The 18,811-nt window shown below is 39.9% G+C and overlaps 1 protein-coding gene across 2 annotated transcripts in view; it reads left to right on the top strand.

The window, feature by feature from the left end:
* The first annotated feature begins 263 nt into the window (after positions 1-263).
* Tmem71 (transmembrane protein 71) overlaps positions 264-18,811 on the top strand; it is a 33,212-nt gene continuing 14,664 nt past the window's right edge. Inside the window, exons 1-5 of one of the 2 annotated variants that reach the window (XM_038342708.2) lie at positions 264-546; positions 1,941-2,021; positions 3,440-3,500; positions 6,915-7,127; positions 10,542-10,690. In XM_038342708.2, the coding sequence (XP_038198636.1) occupies positions 1,982-2,021; positions 3,440-3,500; positions 6,915-7,127; positions 10,542-10,690 (463 nt within the window). In that variant the 5' untranslated portion in view covers positions 264-546; positions 1,941-1,981. Of the gene's footprint in view, positions 595-1,940; positions 2,022-3,439; positions 3,501-6,914; positions 7,128-10,541; positions 10,691-18,811 lie in introns of both variants that reach the window. The other variant, XM_038342709.1, reaches the window with a different exon arrangement.

Raw genomic sequence — 18,811 nt, 5'->3', positions numbered from 1 at the left:
GGTTGGGGTGACACAGTAGCTCTAAGAAGCACCCTTCATTGACCAGAATGTATCTAGCTGACCTGACTCTGGGTTGTCCATGTTCTACCATGGTCAAGGAGATTTTCTATCTTCACCATGTCCCACTATGTGAACACCACTGATACGATCATGACAGGAAGTATGACCTCACTCTGCTGCCCTGCCTCTGGTTCAGAAGGCTGATTTTGAAAGTAAACAAGGGCTGCGAGGCTTGACTCTCCCAAGAATGACAAGCTATTCTATTCTAGGAAACAGTTGAAAGCTCCAGAGGCCACCGAAGAACTAAACTGCACTGTGGATGCCTCCACATAGCGGGGACGCGGGCAGTTTGCACCAGAGGGGAAAACGGGATTCTCTTTGTGAAGGAACTTCTGCACCTGTTGGCATTCTAACGGGACTTTCAGCTGAAGGACTGCTGGGTCCAGATTTCTGCACTGCCAACCACGGGGAAGCTTCGTATTTCAGTAACCATCCTGTCATTTGTCAGTTGGAAGAAGAGCCTGGGGACTCCCTGTGGAGGAATATGTATGAGCGAGTTCTATTTCAGAACAGATGCATTGCTTTGATGAATTGGTAGACAGAGTCTGTTTCTTGAAAAGTTCTTGAGCTGTTAACGCAAGTTGTTTTCACAGTTACTAATGCTTGACTAACTGGCGCTGTCCTCACTGCACACAGCTACTCGCTTTTGTAAGATCAAACAGTGAGATCTTCCTTGCTTTCTGCTGCAAAATATCATGGCTTAAAAGTAAACTTACTGCTCAAGTGAAACTAGCATACAGTCATTTGGACCAGATATATTCTTATTGTATTAGTCAATGCTGAAGTGACAAGTGACAAGCTAATATGTTTGTGTGCAGTATCTTATTTTTCGCATCAGTGATTGTTTTAAATGTGTGCTTTAGTTTAGAAACCTTCAGAGAATTCTAGAAATAACTCCTGTCTTCTTTAAAGGGATCTTATAAGCTGCAGTACATGATTCCTTGAACGGTTCATACATACATCATTAAACTGTTCTAAATTGAGTCCTAGAACTGATGTGATTGATTTAACGTATTATGTTGCAATAGTCAATTATTAGTTGTCATGTTTATTAAAAGTATAGACAGAGCTACTGGATCATAAAAGACATGAGTTTCACCTTATAAAACTACCAGGGTAGCGATTAGACATACATACACACACACACACACACACACACACACACACACACACACACACACACGCCACCTGGAGATAGAACTATGTGATAAGAAGTAACTGATCAAAGTTTACATAAAGAGTACACTTGGATGTATGCTTACTTTGCAATTGAAAAGTAAATTATATGTTTTCAGGAATGGAGCTTTGTAATCTGGGTGGTGGTGTGCTATTTGTAGCTCAGGGTAGCTTATGCTGTTTAGGAATGTTCAAACTGATAGCCACCACAAAAAGCACCAGGCTTCTCCACGGCCACTTGTCAATGGTTCATGTTGTTGAGCAAAGAAGACAGGCACCAGTCCCTAAGCACTGTCTGCAACTTGATAATGAAGCTACATTCTGCAGGCTGCTTTAAATACACATGAGTTTGTTTCAAGGACTCCAGAACCAGCCACGCTTTCAGATTTCTTAATTAAGGCACACTATTTAATCTGGATGACAAATCAACCTTTGTCAGTATTGCGTTCCTCCCAAAATGGGGTCCCTATTTACAGAATATTCAGCCTTATGCAATGAGAAAATGAAAAATAGAATTTGAAGTCTTTGAAGCAGGCACCACTTCATTGAAGTCCCACAATCTGGTCTGCAGTCTTCAATCTTTCGTCTCTCTATCATTTCAGCAAACAGATCTGACTAGTACAATTAGTAGATGCCATCTGTTTTGGCATCATTTTCCTATTTTTAATATATAGTCCATCTTTTTTTTAAACGTCTTTTGCAGAAAAAAAAAATCTGTGAAGTTTGAACAAACGGCCTTCTCAAGATGTACCGAGTCTCTCAACTGATGTCGACACCAGTAGCAAGTAAATGTGAAACTGCTCTGTGCAATTATCTTTGAATGATTAGAGTCCTCTTAGCAATTTCCTTGCTTTGATTTTGCTGATACTTAGACCATTAGCCATCTGTCAGTAGCTTGTGTTTCTTAAATGCCAGTGTGTGCTTTGGCAATGATTTTGACTTCATTTCTTTCCTTGAGAGAAATGTGGCATTTTTTTTCTTTTTAGGAGAAAAAAAAAATGACTGTTTTTTTAGATGCCTATGCATAAATGTGAAAGGAGACTGTTTACTGGCTACAATTAAGATGCAAAACTGTCTACAAAAATGCTGAAAGATTGATAGCTACTTGCAGAAAATAAGGGCGTTGTTGAAACGGTAGTGGTTTTGAGTTTCTTCCTTCCTCTTATTTTTTCTGCCTACACCCCCTCTCTCTCCCTCTCTCACACCCACAGTTTTCTGCTCATAATACAGGTCCAAGCTGAAAGTCTAAATTACCTTATTTGTTTTTAGTAGTATTTGTCAGTAAGAAAACCAAGTTTCACTAAGCCCCGCTGTTAGAAGTCTTGCTACCATCAGTGCCTGTTATAAAATTATGTGGCACAGCTTAGGCTATTAATAATCTGCAACCCTCCTCCAGGTGAAGCCAATTGTCATAGGCCAGAGTTTGTACTTAATTCTTCTTTAATGAAGATCTCACAGGCTTCTAACCTTTAAGAATCATATATCTAAAAGAAACAAAATCAGATCCAGGGCCGGGGATGTAGCACTGTGATGTGACATGTTCACCACGCAAGCGCAAAGGCCTGGATTCAGATTCACATAGCCCACAGAAAGGACTGGGTATGATGGGTGATGGTACCTGTAATCCTGGTACTGATGGGAGACATTCTAGGAGAATTGATGAGGTCTAGAGAGAGCAATAGAGGAAGACACCTGTACACACACTTGCACACACAAAATGAAAATTTTATACTCCGCCCAAACAATGCCTTCTGTTTGCTGTAGTAGAAATCTACAATGCACAAATAACAAAACTCGTGGCCAGGGACTGAATTTCTCAGCTTGTGGAGTAAGCTACCATAAAAACACACTGAGCCACGGATTTTGATTTTTTTTTTTTTACAACATCATACAAGTTTCTTTCTCTTTTCCATTCATAAACTCAGTTTGGTGGCCATGATTTAAAGAAAATTTTCAAGGACTGTGGAGTGTGAGAAAGGACAGAAGACAGAAATTTCTCGATTGCTTTATGCTTCCCATAGGGAATAGGTGACAAGTTGGTGGATTCCCTGAAACTAGCTTTTCACACTGCTCTATGACATGGCTGTCTTCTTGCTAAGACTGGAACATCTAGACATACCTGCTCATGGGTCTCCACTGTGGCCAATCGTGATCGTACATGTTGGTGAGATGTTGAAAATTTCTTTCTTTTTTCCTTACACAGATTCCACCAGGTCACACAAAGGACATTCTGGAGAGCTGTCCCCCACATGCATTTTCCCAAGGTATGTCACAGAGCTTTTCTCTGTTAAATCAAACTTCCTTCCTGCCCATCTTATTTTGTCTTCCTTTAAAAGGACCATGGCTATATATTTTCCACTCTGTGCATTAGTAACTAAAAACTTGTCTACTCTAAGAATGACTTATTTTTCCTTTTTAGCGTGAATATGTAGGCAGTTACAATCATTTCTTTATTGGGTGGAAAACTACATTGAATTCTTAGATATCACTAAGTTTTTGTTTCTTAAGCTAGTGTCTTAACTGCTTTCTTTTGCCATGATAAAGCACCACGATGACAAAGACAACTTATAGAAGAAATTGTTTATGGATGCTTTACAATTCTAGAGTGTTATAGTTCATGACCATCATAGAGGGGAACATGGTAGTAATCGGGCAGGCATAGTGCTGGAGCAGCAACTGAGAGCTTATGTATGATCCAGAAGCAAGAGGCAGATAAAGAAAGAACTAACAGGAACAGGTATGGACTTTTTAAACCTTAAATAAAGCCAATCCTCAGTGGCACATCTCCACTAACAAGCCCACACCTCCTAATCCTACTCAAACAGTTCTACCAACTGGAGACCAAGCATTCAAATGTGTGAGTCTATGGGGATCATTCCCATTCAAACCACTTTTTTTTTTTTTTGGTTTTTCGAGACAGGGTTTCTCTGTGGCTTTGGAGCCTGTCCTGGAACTAGCTCTTGTAGACCAGACTGGTCTCGAACTCACAGAGATCCGCCTGCCTCTGCCTCCCGAGTGCTGGGATTAAAGGCGTGCGCCACCACCGCCTGGCTTTCAAACCACTTTTGTCTTCCCATTTCATTTTACAAGGGTCAGAGTATTTACCAGCAAGCTGGCCATATTTTATATTCTGCTCACACTAATTGATTCCATTGTTTTCTTCTACCCTGCAATGGAATCTTTGTTTTCCTTTCCATAGGCTTTAGTTGAGCTTTCCCCCAATGTTTTCTGAAATGTACCTGTAAGATAAGAGAATCTAACACTGATATTAGAATCTGTCCTTCCTGTAAACATCAGGTCTTCTGATACTACCATATAAGTGAGCCAAGGGTACATAGGAAGAAATATGAATTTGTGTTGGGTCAGTTTAATTAGGATACCATAACTCCCCTGTATGCAAGCTATGTAAAATAGCTAAGTATCCCTGCCTTTTAGAGAGATTTACAAAGGGCAGAACAAATATAAAAAAAATCGGGGCTATATACATGGTGCAACTTCAATAATAATTTCTTTTTCTTTTTAAAGATTTATTTATTTATTAAGAGGACACCCAGTCTCATTATAGATGGTTGTGAGCTGCCATGTGGTTGCTGGGCATTGAACTCAGGATCTCTGGAAGAGTAGCCAGTGCCCTTAAACTCTGAGCCATCTCTCCAGTCCATTCAACAAATAATTTCTATTAATTAATATATTGCTAACAGCAAGCTCATATGTTAATTGTTCATGAGTTTTTAAATTGCAAAAGTTAGAAATGTCTGTGGGAAATATAGAAAGAGGGGATGAGACATGACTTACAACCTACAATAGATGAATAACTACACAAACTTTTTATAGGCTATGGTAGGGTCTGTCCCTTCATCAACACCAAAAATCAAAATTCTTCCAGGACATGTTTAGTCATCTCTCAAGACAAGAAAGGACTTGGTATTTGGGAAATTGAGCAAGTTGTTGGTTGTATGTGTAGGTAGGTTTCTGAAATCCATTGAAAAGAGCCTATTAAATGACAATAAGCCTCTGGAATGGCTCTAGTATAATTCAAGTAAGAGTCAAGACCTAGAGGTAGTTTTGCTAACCACTGAAAAGATTTGGTATTACCGAGAACACTCTTTTACAAGTATGTTGATATAGCAAGAATATTTCCATTTTTATGGAGAGCCAAGAAAGAAGAGAAAAACTTAAGAACACTTGAAAGGAGGAAAGCCCAGGGTTAGAGAAACTGACGTTGATAGTAATTGTGAAAGATTGACCCTTAGAGAGCAGCTAGAAATGCAGGTCTAGAGCTCTGTAGTTCCCAAGTGCCCAGTGCATTATGGATATCTCCACTAATTCTTGAAAAGGCAAACAGTATGGAGAGGGAAACATAGATAAGTAGGCAAAAAAATAATAATAGAATTTTTTTTTTTTGGGTTTTCGAGACAGGGTTTCCCTGTAGTTTCTAGAGCCTGTCCTGGAACTATCTCTTGTAGACCAGGCTGGCCTCGAACTCAGAGATCCGCCTGCCTCTGCCTCCCGAGTGCTGGGATTAAAGGCGTGCGCCACCACCGCCCGGCAATAATAGAAATTTGTAACTCACCTCTCACTCAGAAGCATTAAGATCTTGGACAATTATTATCTGCTGTTATTACTGGGGTCTTCCTTTTCTTTTCTACAAAAAGAGGAAATGATGAATAAAAATGATGCTGAAACGAAGTCATCCAGGCCTCTCTGGAGAGAGGTCATTTCTGGCCTTTCCAAAGTCTCAGGTCCCTCTACTTGTACCGTTCAGTATTTTCAACAGTGATTTAAAGTAAGAACCTGGCACCACCAGTAAGTCTACAAGTTGTTTTTAATTAGATTATTCTCAACCAAAGAATAGCCTCAATGAGATTGACCGAAGGCCATGCCTGTGAAACATTTTTTTACTTGCTACTTTTTTGAGTGGTGCTATCCCTAGACAGGTGGACCTGGGCTATGTAAGAAAATTAGTTGAGCAAACTAGAGGAAGTAAAACAATAAGCTCCATTCCCTCAGGTTTCTGATTCTAGTTCCTGTCTTGTCAGTCCGTGAGGTTGGACTGTAACCTGTAAGATGAAATCAATTCTTTCATCCCCAAGTTGCCTTTAGTCCAAATGTTTAACACAGCAACAAAAAATTAAATTAGGACAGTTAGAATCCCACCAAAATTCAAAAACTCAAAACACGAACACATATAAATAGTAGCCAACGTGTTTGGTTTGGAATGTTTAGAATATACAAGATATCAGTATTAAGAACTGTTCATGAAATTATTTCATCTTTGATAAAACTCGAGGCTTAAATAACCTTCAGTGTACAGATTTTTGTTCAGGATGTACAGGAAATAAACAGGAAAATAGCATGTTTCCAACATCCAGAAAAGGCTGTTTGGTGATGTTTTCAAAGGAATGGACCAATATCAAGTGTGTAGTAAATCCATCATAAGGTGAAGAAGCTGACTGGCCAGAATGTTGTCACCAAAAATTCAAAACAGAAAGAACTAAATGCTGTGTGGTTCAAAGCCCTGTAAGTTAAGAGCACCATTGCTAAGGGCCGAGGAAGTATTTGGCAGTTTTATTATGAAGAATGAAATTTCCTTCATGGTGTCTAGATGGTCCTATGGGGTTTGTGTGATTCTAAGTACTTGGTAGTGACTTAAAAGACCTTTCCTTTTGCCTTTTTAGCTTTGATTGTGGCTTCTTGGATGGAGAGAGTTCTTTTGAATGCTGCTCCATAGACCCCCTGACAGGCTCCCACTATGTCTGTCGCAGAAGCCCCAGACTCCTCACCAATGGCTACTACATTTGGACTGAGGACAGTTTCCTTTGTGACCCAGAGGGCCACATCACTCTGAACCCCTCCCATACCAGTGTTATGTACAAGGAGAACTTAGTTAGGTAAGTAGAGAACACTGTGAAAAAGGCATCTTTGGGCCATTCTGCCCACCGTTCGTTCATCCATACCTTGATAAGCAGCTCACTGCTGCCCAAGAGTATGGGAATAAAAGAGGAATTGGAAGCAGGGGAAGCCAACATGAAAACAAATAAAAGTAAAATGAAGTGATACACCTGCTGGGGTGGAAGTTTTGAATTCTAAAAGACTTAGGTTGCCTGTTAAAGTGGGAAATGGAGAGCCTTGAAGAAAGGCACAGGCAAAGGATTTTGAGAAACCCTCAGACAATTGGGAAAATGCAAAAGTCTTAGTGAGGATATAGTTTAAGGAAGGGGTTTCCTACAAGAAAGAAGGATAAAATATCCTAATTGAGAAGCATGAATAATTAGGGCTTAGGACTTAGGGAATGTCTCAGTGGGTCAAATGCCTTGCATACAAGCATAAGGACATGAGCTCAAATCCCTAGCACCACACAGAAGCCAGTCACAGCACTGTGCATCTGTAATCCCAGAGCTGGGAAGGCAAAGACAAATACAATCATGGAATTCATTGACCAAACATCTAGTCCAATCAGAAAGCTCCAGGTTCAATAGAGACCTTGTCTCAAACAATAGGATGGAGAGTGATAGAGAAAGATACTCAAGGAGGCCCTCTGGCCTACACACACACACACACACACACACACACACACACACACACACCATACACATTAAACAAATAAAACCCACAGCGACTTGCTCTAACCTACCTTTACACTATGGGAAAGCCACTTCAAAATGCATCTTCTGAGATTGATTCTAGATGCCGATCTGAATGTTGCCATGATAAAAGCATTCATTTCCTCTCTGTGTTACTTGGTTCTGGATCAGCCCTTTCGTGTTTCTCACTAACATAATGTGTTCAGCACAGGGCTTGACACATTCCAGACAGGTAGACAAGAAGTGATACTGTCATGAATTTTCAATATCTACCTGATCCTCCAAGTCATTCTTTGTGGTTTGGAAATAAAAACTGAGTTACATCATTACCCATTCTTTTCCCAAGTCACACTCCTGTGGTTTCTTTTACACTAACATTCAACCCTAGGCTCCCCTAGGAAAAAATGCAAGACTTTTTACTATCTTTCCATTTTCACGTTTTACCATGACGCAATATGAAAGACATTTATTTTCAACAATCTTTTCATATAATTTATGGTTTACTCATCCCAGAAAGCTTCATTGATTCTCAATAATCCTGGCAATTCCAGTTCTTTGTGGGCATTTTCTACATAATCCTTCAGAGCATGTATCCTCCAACATAATATGATGGTTAGGAGCATTGTCTGTGGAGTCAGACTGATTAGATTTGCTTCCGATCTATGTCATTTCCTGTTTGGATGACCTTAGCCAAACCATATAACCTGTCTGGGTCTCATTTTCCAAATCTCAGAAATGGGATAATGTGGTAACTATCTCATAGGGTTGATCTGGGTATCATGTGGGTTTATCTGTGCAGGGAACTGAGAAAACTAACCCGCATCAGGTGAGCTCCTTAGAGGCATCAGTGTATTTACAGTGCCCTGTCAGCTTCCTAGAACATAGACCACGACCGCTTTGTATACTTATGTTAATCTTTACCTCAGAATTATTGACAAGTTGACATAGATTCAAGGACCTGTTTATGTTATAAACACAGCTCTCACCTCAAAAGGGATTAGAAATAGTTTACTATGGATCCAAATATGAGTGACCATGTCACAGGAACACAGACTTAAGCACCCCAAATTTCATACCCCTGAATCACAATTACTCATACTTGGCTGCAAAATAAACTATCTTTTAACTCCTTTGAGAAGAGAGATGTTGTTTTATGTCAATAGTTATTATGCCAAAACTCTGGACCCCCAGATGGATCTACTTTTCACCAGAGCTGTCATCTGGATCAGAGCTGATAACCAGTATGGCTCTTTAATGACCAATGGTTTAGACCTGTCTCCTCAGGTGGATGCTTGTGAGTTTTTACTGGGATTCAGATCTCCCTTGGTTTGGATGGCAGTCTGTCCTTTTGTTCTGAGTACTTCAAGATCCTTTCAGTTGTATGTATTTAACTGTTGAAATGAAAACTTAATTCTCATCTCAAAGGAGATAAGAAATCACTTATTCTAGAATCAAGCTGACCATGGTTCAGGAACACAGATTTAGGTTTCCTCAAATTCTACATTCTAATTCATGAAGATTTTGCAGTAAGAGAAAAAAATGATAATAATAAAAGTCCCAGTTAGGTCTCTTATTGCTGAGATAAAACACCATGTCAAAGAGACAGGACTAGAGAGCAGGACAAGAACCTGGTAGAAGAAGCTGATGGAGAGATGCTGTTCACTGACTTGTTCCTCTTGGCTTGCTCAGCTTGTTTTCTTATAGAATTCAGGACAACTAGCCTAGAGGTAGCACCACCTATAATGGGCTAGGCCTTCCCAAATCAATAATTTAATATATTTAGTATGAGTTTGCTTATAGCCCAAGCTTACATAGACATTTTCTCAATTGACATTCCTTCCTCTCTGATGACTTTATCTTGCTTGTGTCAAGTTGACATAAAACCAACCAGCACAATAAATCAAGACAGTTTTCAAAAGGGAACATTACATAGGTAGGTCACAACCAAGTGAGAAACTCTACTCTAGGTCCCAGGCGCAATCAGCCTACATTCTTAGCTTTTGGGTCAGTGGAATTAGTGGTCTTTTATGTCAACAGATTCCAGTGGGTTTTCAGGGATAGTCACAGACATAATGGGCAATGAATTTCTATAAATGGACTATTAAGAACTTCAGATAATTTGTATTAATGCTCTGGCTCTGCAACATTCAAACCTTTCTACAGTGGATATATGGTTTAAGATGTGATTACTTTGGGGGAACTTCACAACCCCAGAACACAGTAACCTGTAAGAAACTTTTGAAGAATTAATTGAGTGTATAGGTTTGAGTTGTAGACCTACTCTGCACATCAAATCATTTCTGATGTGGGATTCCCCTCTGTTTGCTGTGATTTCCATTAATGAATAAAGAAACTGCTTTGGACCTATAGCAGGGCAGAACTTAGCTAGGCAGGGAAAGCTAAACTGAATGCTGGGAAGAATAAGGCAGAATCAGGGAGAAACTATATAGCCCTATGGGAGACAGATGCCAGAACTTTAACAGGTAAGCTACAGCCACATGGCAATACACAGATTATGGAGATGGGTTAAATTAAGATGTAAGAGTTAGCCAATAAGAAACTAGAGCTCATGGGCCAAGCAGTGATTTAAATTATATAGTTTCTGTGTGATTATTTTGGGGCTGAGCAGCCAGGAACCAACAAGAGGCCTCCTAAACACATTTCCAGTGGATTGTTTCCAACCTGAGGTGACTGCTACTCACTGCTCTCATTTCTTCCCAGAATATTTAGAAAGAAAAAGAGAACCCACCGTTCTCTTTCTTCTCTCCTGGACCTCAGAGCCTCTAAATCTTGGCTGCATGGAAGTATCTTTGAAGATGCTGATTCACTTCCAAGTGAGGACATTTGGCTGGAGGGCATCAGAAGCTTGGGTATGTACCACTGCAATGAATATGGTGATCTCAGCTTTTGCATTCCATGATGCAATGCAATTTATAAATGACAGTCATGTGGTCCTGACCCAAGGCATGGTCCAGAGATGACTATCATTTTGGTGGAGAGGGTGATGCCAGAATTTAAAATTTCAGTGACATGGCTTCACGACCCAGTGACTGGAATACATAGGTCATATCATGCAAAAAAAAAGTCAGAGTGTAAATATCTGCATCAGAATGTTGATACTCATAAAACATTGGCCCATTTCCTGTGTAACTTTACATGCATGGAATAGAAGTGGAGAAGTGATAATGGAGGCGAATTTATAAGACCTGTATTGGAGACAGTGACCTGGAATCAGGGTTTAAATCTCCATTTTTGGCATCCTGGGGTAGCAACTTTGTTAAGTCTCAATGACTTTAGTTTAAAACATGGTGTACGCATGCATATGCCTGTTGCATGAGGCTGCTTGTTTGTTCCCAGCTGCCCAGACTCAAAATAACCACCCAGAAACTGTACTAATTAAAATCACTACTTGGCTTATTAGCTCTACCTTCTTATTGACTAGCTCTTACATCTTAATTGAACCCGTTTCTATTAATCTGTGTATCACCATATGGCTGTGGCTTACCAGCAAGGTTCTGTCTGGCATCTGTCTCTGGTGGGACTACATGACTTCTCCTGACTCCACCTTCTTTCTCCCATCATTCAGTTTAGTTTTCCCCACCTACCTCTATTCTGCTCTGTTCAGGCCCAAGTCAGTTTCTTTATTAACCAAAGATATTAACCACATACAGAGGGAAATCCCACATCATATGCCTATACATATATGTGTGTATTCTGTTGAAATAGATGATATATACATATATAAATTACATATCTAATATAAAAATGTGCTTATGTGTTCATGCATCAAAATGCACATATATAAATACAGTGTCAGAACTCAAACACCATTCTCTTGTTCACTCATCAAATCCTTTACTACAAGTCATGTGGAAACCACTAGATAAGCAGTTGTTCTAAGCTAAAAAAAGATACAACAATGACCTTGGGAAACTCCTTTCTCAGATAAGGAGGGAAATAGGTTTGCAAACTGTTAGTGTAATGCCTTAAGTGTTGTAGCAGGGTTAGAAAGATGGAGAGAATGGTGGTAAGAAAGCTAATATATAAACCAGAATGATAGTATGAGCCCAGCCTAGATAAAGCGAGAAGGGATTCAGGTATAATATCACCCAAGAGGGTCTTAAGAAAGGAATGGCTTCCTAGGCAGACAGAAGCCTGAATGACACTGCTGCCTGCTCTATTACATTCTCCAGATTGCTGGGATTATGGACTTTCCAAGATATATATTGTGGCTAGTTTTTCCATCATAACACGTATAAATCCCTTTGGCTTTCTCGTGATTCTTAGTCAGAACTGACTCAAGTTTTAGCAGCAAGTACAAAGTGAGAAGGAAGAGATTGAGGCAAAAAGTGTGACATGTGATAGTGGCATGCTGAACTCAAGTGAGGCACACCTGAGCACAGGTCCCTGCACAACCGCTCTCCCCTCCATCCCATGCCTCTGGTCTCATCTTCAACATCACTTTCTTTCCTTTCCCTTACATACATTGTACTGTGATCACTCCAGATACACCACTGTTTACAAGGACGAATCATTTCAATGAGTGGTCTCAGGTTGAGAACTCTACAAGAATCCATTCCTTTAATTAGGAAGACTTTTTTCCTAATGGAGGCTAAAACTGTCTTTTCCCTGAGTACAGTGTTGAACAAAGCCAATGAAGCTGCTGATTCTTATGGACACTGTATTTTGTTGTAAAAAATAGGCAAAATATATTACTTATCATGTTAAAAAAACTGCGACTTACACAGAGAAAAAATAAAGGAAAAAAATGAGGATGCAAATTTGTACCATTTATCCGTGTTTTCCTGGTTTTGATAATATTATGAAGTACTTTTACCAAAAAGGGAAAATTGGACGGATAGTAGAAATTTCCCAATTGACATGATATGAAGATCCATTGTATGTGTGTGTATGTGTGTGTGTGTGTGTATGTGTGTGTGTATGTGTGTGTGCCTATGCACGCAAGCGCACGCACAAGTGTGAAGATGTGTATAATGCTAGATTCAGTTTAAGAGAATAAAATCTCATCAGATGAAGAATCAGTCACATAATAGGAACAAATGATTAATGAAACCAAGTACAATCTAGTTCCAATAACAAGGAAATTGAAGCAGGACACAGACAGGAGGCAGAACTTGGGGATTGGACTAGGAAAGACAGATGGTGGAGGCCTGAAGAACCTTCTGTGCCTTCTTGAGGAGACACAGTTGATTGAATGATTCAAGGAAATTCTGAAGGATCGTAAGCAGGGTGAAGACACATCAGATTTTGATTTTCAAAGTTATTTTTCTAGTAGTATGCAAGTGAAGATTGGATGGAGAGTCACTGGCATGAGCTCAAAAGTAAAGAAAAGCAACAAGCATTCCAAGGAAGTGCAGAGGAAATACAAGGAAAAGAGTTAAGGGCTTTTTTTTATGTAGAATTGACAGTTTTGTAACAATTAAATGAGATTGTGAGGAAGAGAGGGGAGTTTAACAAATGGATGTATTTCATTTGGGGCACTGTGTAAAGACACCTGACAGTGTCGGTTCTGATAGGAAGGCAGAGTGGTGAGAGGACATGTCTTTTGGGTCAAGTGCCCCTGAATTCAAGTCCTGGAACTACCTCTTCCTACTTGTGTGCTCTTGGGCACACTGATTATCTTTCTTGATCATCCATTTCTTTGTCAATATAATGACAAAGATAATACCATGTGGACTGCTGTTAAGATGAAATGCAGTAACTCATAAAAAGTATCAAATGAGCTTGGGGTTGATGTTCTACTCAACACATTTATTTTTATTGTTTTTAAGTATCCTCCAAGGCAGAGGGCTAAGGACCCCACGGGCTGGAGTTACAAATAATTGTCAGCTGCCATGTCGATTCTGTGAACCAAACTGGGGTAATATGGAAAAGCATCAAGTGATCTTAATTGCTTAGCCATATCTCTCAGCCTTGTTTGCCAATCAACATGCTCAGTATTTAACAGAGTTATATTTGTATGTGCGTCTGTGTGCAAACGTGTGTGTGTGTGTGTGTATTTACTTTCTCACTGTGACTATAAATAATTAAGATCAAATTTCCTTTAAAATAAAAGCATGAAAGAGACAGCAAAAAACTGGAAGTGACCAAGAGATGCCAGTTTCCATAGGGTAGCAAAGAACACGAAAATGGCGTCTGGTAACTATAGCTCATGTCTCGGCGGTTGTTTTTCTTGTTCTGTGGCAAAATTCAGGACAAGAAGCAATGTAGAGGAGGAAGGATTTATTCTGGCTCACAGTTTTAAGGTACACAGTCCAGCACGGCAGGGAGGATGTGATGGCAGAAGAGTTGGGTAGCCGGTCCAATTGTGTGTATGGGTCTGGAAGCAGAGAGCAAAGAGGAAATGCAACTGTGTTTATAAAACCCTGAGGCCTACTTTGAATTACCTACTTCCTCCCACAAACTTCCACCTCCTAAGAACCCTGCCACATTTTCAAACCAGGTGGTGACCAACACAGGAGCTTATTTCACACCTAGACCACAGCATTGGGGAATGGTTTTTACAAAGGTCACTTTCACGTATTTGGAAATTGGCATCTGACATCCATAGTTGGTTCTTCCAAATGTGCCCAGACAATTTGAAAGCAGTTGGACCACTGTGGCGCTGCACATGCATGAGGTATCTTATTAAAATTCTCATGGTTGTCAAATATCTTCTAAATATAACAAATCAAACCACCCCTTCCAAAAATCAGTAATTAGTCAACCTGGGTGCACACAAGACTTGGAAAGCTCCCATTTCTGCTCTCAGCTGTAATCAAATTTCCTCAGACGTCTAGTTTTCTGGCTTTACCCAAGGCCTCTTGATTTATCAGCAATTTATTTTTCTCTGGAAATGTAGCCTAGTTAGAAGACTCCAGAAGAATTCAAAATTAAATTGTTTTGCTATTTTCTCTGTGCGGCGGCTGCAATCAAACACTATTTCCTCTGATTTTCTCATACTTCACTTTTGAGACGAGAGATTATTTTGCCTACTTGGTTTGTCCTCCTCTAACCCCTTCTCCAGCTGCACAGATACCTTCCCTCATTAGTCGCAATTCATTCTTTAGCCTTGGCATTTTGCAGTTCCCAAGACCCCACCCCCACCCCAAACTGCAATTTGGAATGTGTTCCTAGAGCTGTGAGTCCCCCTGAAAGAGAACAGAGAATTCGCACAGGGAGAAGTGAATGGAGCAGGGTCTTCCTTTAGCCCTGTCTGTTGGCCCTCAAATAAGCAAGTCACACGCTTGTGTTCTGAGCTTTTCTCTAGCTAGGACTAAGCCCCCTTCCATATGTGCCCTCAATTGTTATGTCTATCTCTGGCTTTGTGCTTCTCTCTAAAATAATAGAATGCTTATTTTATGTGAAAAGGTGTGAAAGTGTTCATGGACTATATACAGTATACAAACTTGTCCTTTTTAAACAAATACAGTCTGTCTTGAATTTAAAGAAAATAGATGAAACGGCATAAAATTAATACTTTCAAGTATAACACAACTAAAGATATTTTCTGAAATATTTGATGTGTTAAGAGCCATTCACTTATTATTAAATTTGGCAAAAGATGAAAATCAGTCAAAGAAAAGTTTGAGTTGGGGCAGATCAGGTCTTTTTAGAGATAGATAGCTCCTTGGTCATTTTGAGTATTAAGAATTTTTATGATTTCTGTGTTTAATGAAATTATTTAAATTGTGCCCCATAAGAGCCATTTGTTTTATTTAATTCAATTATCAGTGCTAATTCTCTAAGTTAGACCAGGTAATCCTGAAAAACAGCATGGGATATTTTTTTCCATTGCCACAGAGCCTGCCTCATGTTCTGGGATCATAACTAGCCTTTTAGGAATGTGTGATCAGCCAGGATATCCTGGACCCTTTCTTAATTCCATATTGATTTGGTCATCTAGCCATTTCATTCTCTCTTTTTAAACAGCTTCACTGAGGTATAATTGACACACAAAGGAATGTACACATTTAATATGTACAACTTAATGAGTTAACCATATGCAGACATCTGTTAGCTATCATTATAATTAACATAAAGGACATACAAAGTTACTCTTTAAGACACTTTATGTCCTTCTCTGTGTTGTGCACAGATGTAGGTGTGTTTTAAGAACATGTAACATAATCCATCTTCTAAACAAATTGTTAAATACAGGCACTTAACTGTGCCACACACATCCTTACAACTCATCCACTTAATGTGATGGAAATGCTATGCTCCCGGTTTTTCTCCACCTCCCATCTCTCAAAGCCCTGGTAACCATAACCAAATTTTCTGCTTCTGTGAGTTTATATACTTAGATCCTTATAGAAGTAGTCTCAGTATCTGCCCCTTTGCACTGAACCAATTATCTTAGCAAACTGTCATGCAGGTCTTCCCATGTTGTAGCAAGTGGCAGGATTACCTTCCTTATTTAAGGCTGAATGACATTTGATTAGATACACATGCCACATTTCCTTTATGCATTCATCTAGCCATCTAGAGGTTGCTCACTGGGAACCTACCATATTGTCTCTTGAGACTGATGTCTTGGCTTTGCCTTCCCTTTCCTCTCCTCTCCTCTCCCTGTGCCTGGCCCATTATCTTCCTACTGTCTTCTAGTAGAATTCCTGCTTATCCTCTAGGTTTCTGCTTCAGCCCTGCATCCTCTGTGAAACCTTCCTCTGTTCTCCCAGGTGGACACAGACATTCTTTTCTAGACTTCCCCTATAATAGGACTTGGCTCCTCTAGTTCCTTGAATGAACAATGCATTCAGAATATACAATAAATGCATCGAGGAAATAATAGACTTCCACTCTCTACTTCTGCAAAGCACCTGTCTTTTCATGTTTTGCGGCAGTTTTTGAAATCCTCTGGCTTGAGGATTTCCCTGAGGTGTCACTGGAGCCTGCCTTGCTTCTGTCCTTCTCCCATCTGGCATCTTTCCTCTGTCTTCTCGTGTGCTGGGCTTTCCCTGACAGCAGTGGAACCAGAAAAAGCCTTTCTGATTGTTTACTAGGACTGATCAACTTCAGCTTGCTTCTCTCGAGGTTCCAAATGCATGAGAAAAAAAAATGCCTTCCATATTGCTTCTTTTTTCTCCCCCTTCTCTTCAGTTTCTGCTCCCTCTAAAATCATTTTAGGGCCATAGCTATTCCCCACCACACTTCAGTGGTATCCTCTGGAGATCCTCTCACTATACACTTAGCCTGTTAAGGAGCAGGTGGCAGAGGATATCATTTGTCCCACAGTAAATTCAGGGGAGGTTAGAGTATGTGATAAGTAATGGAGCCTAGAAGAAGCTGGGGGAAGAATCAAGAAATCCTTACGTGAAGGGACAATTTCCTAGATGTCCAATTCAAAATAAAAAAAAAAATCTTCCTTTTGCTAAGGAGACATTCTGGATAATCTTTCCCACCTGGAAACATCATTTAATGACAACCCAGATCTTCCTGTCTCCACCCCTGAAGTGACCATCCCACACCTAACCACAAACTCTGCATATTATAATCCATATTAATAGCAAAAGCTTCAGGGCCTTTATCTACCCCACGCCATAAGATGTTTACATTGCTCCTCCTCTTCCTCAGTCATCACATCACTGTGGAAGTTAGAAACTATCTGCTTTAGAGATGAAGAAATTAGAGATCATAAAATGAAAATAAAATGACCTATGTCACTCTTATTATAATTCATATTCCAGATTTCCTGAAGCCTAAGTCTTGGCAGTTTCTATCCAATGTTATGATGTATTTTAATAAATAATATCTGGTTACATGAATCTCTACCCAACCAACAATGCCTTTCTTCCTGTCTCCTCCTGACTGAGCTCCCCAGCACCTATTCACACTAGGATTTTCACCTCCCTTGGGTCGGTGTCTGTCTCTGCTCCCTTTTATCCCTCCCATATAAATATAAGTGACCCGAGATGTATGGACTCAGTGAACATTTTGAGTCTGTGATCTGAATATTCCACTAGTCATGGAACCAAGACTCCTATGAACCCTAAAATTCTTGTCTAATTAGACAATCGAAAAAAATCAGGTGATATTGCAAATGAGAGAAAAACAAAATATCCATCTCCACTCCATCATCTTTCCTAAAGTAAAATTAAAAAGTTTCTGCACCCCAATAAGTCTCTCCACTGACACAATAATCAGAATCAGGCCAAATCAAACCAAATTAGAAAAGGCCCAGGTTTCGTGGATACAAATGCTCCTGGATGGTTTTCTAGCCCCCTAGAGAGGAGACAGGAAAGGAAGACTGGGCGTTTGTTCTCTGGGAGGCAATTTAAATACCCTGTGGGGGTGGTCTTGAGGATCCCTGGAAGGGTCATGATTTGGTGAGCTTTCTCTGGGGTGGAGTCTAGATTGAGGCAACTCCCAGGGGGAGGGGGCTTGGGATGGAACTTCCTCTGAACATTCCAGACTCTTTGGATATATTGATGCCAGCGGCTGGGATGAGGCTTCCACCCAAACAAAAATAAGTTAGAACAATTTACTCAAATACCAGGCCAGCAAGTCAAAACTGAAATCCAAACAACGATGGCAAAGGTATTCTGGGCATCTTTTACCTAGGGTTCTCCATCTTTCATTACCACATTTATTTCTCTTTGCCATGTGAGATAATACCTCTGTATTTTGTAATGTAGGATTGTGAACAGCTCTCTTAGACATTCTCTGAAGGAAGCCATGCAGCTTGGATTAAGTGATGCTATACCTAGGCTTTATACTGGCTCCTGGCAGCTTTCGAGGGCCAGCACTGGTGGAAGAAATATTAAATCCTTGGATTAGTATAAATTTGAACTTGAAATCCACTTTCAAGAGAGTTTCAAGGAGATAGTTTCCTGACTGGGTCTGAGCTATTGAAATACTTTTGTTCATTTTGTTTTGTTTTGTTTTTTTCCCTCATCTTTTCATGGGGGGAGGGAATAGAGTATTTCAACCCTGCAGGGACTTGGTTCTAATTTTCTGCCTCTTTTAAGAATAAAGAGCCTTTCTTCATG

Source organism: Arvicola amphibius, chromosome 9 (genome assembly GCF_903992535.2).
Source record: "Arvicola amphibius chromosome 9, mArvAmp1.2, whole genome shotgun sequence".
In the NCBI taxonomy this organism is placed as follows: domain Eukaryota; kingdom Metazoa; phylum Chordata; class Mammalia; order Rodentia; family Cricetidae; genus Arvicola; species Arvicola amphibius.
Note: the sequence above shows the minus strand (reverse complement) of the source record. Positions and strands in the feature narration are given on the sequence as shown.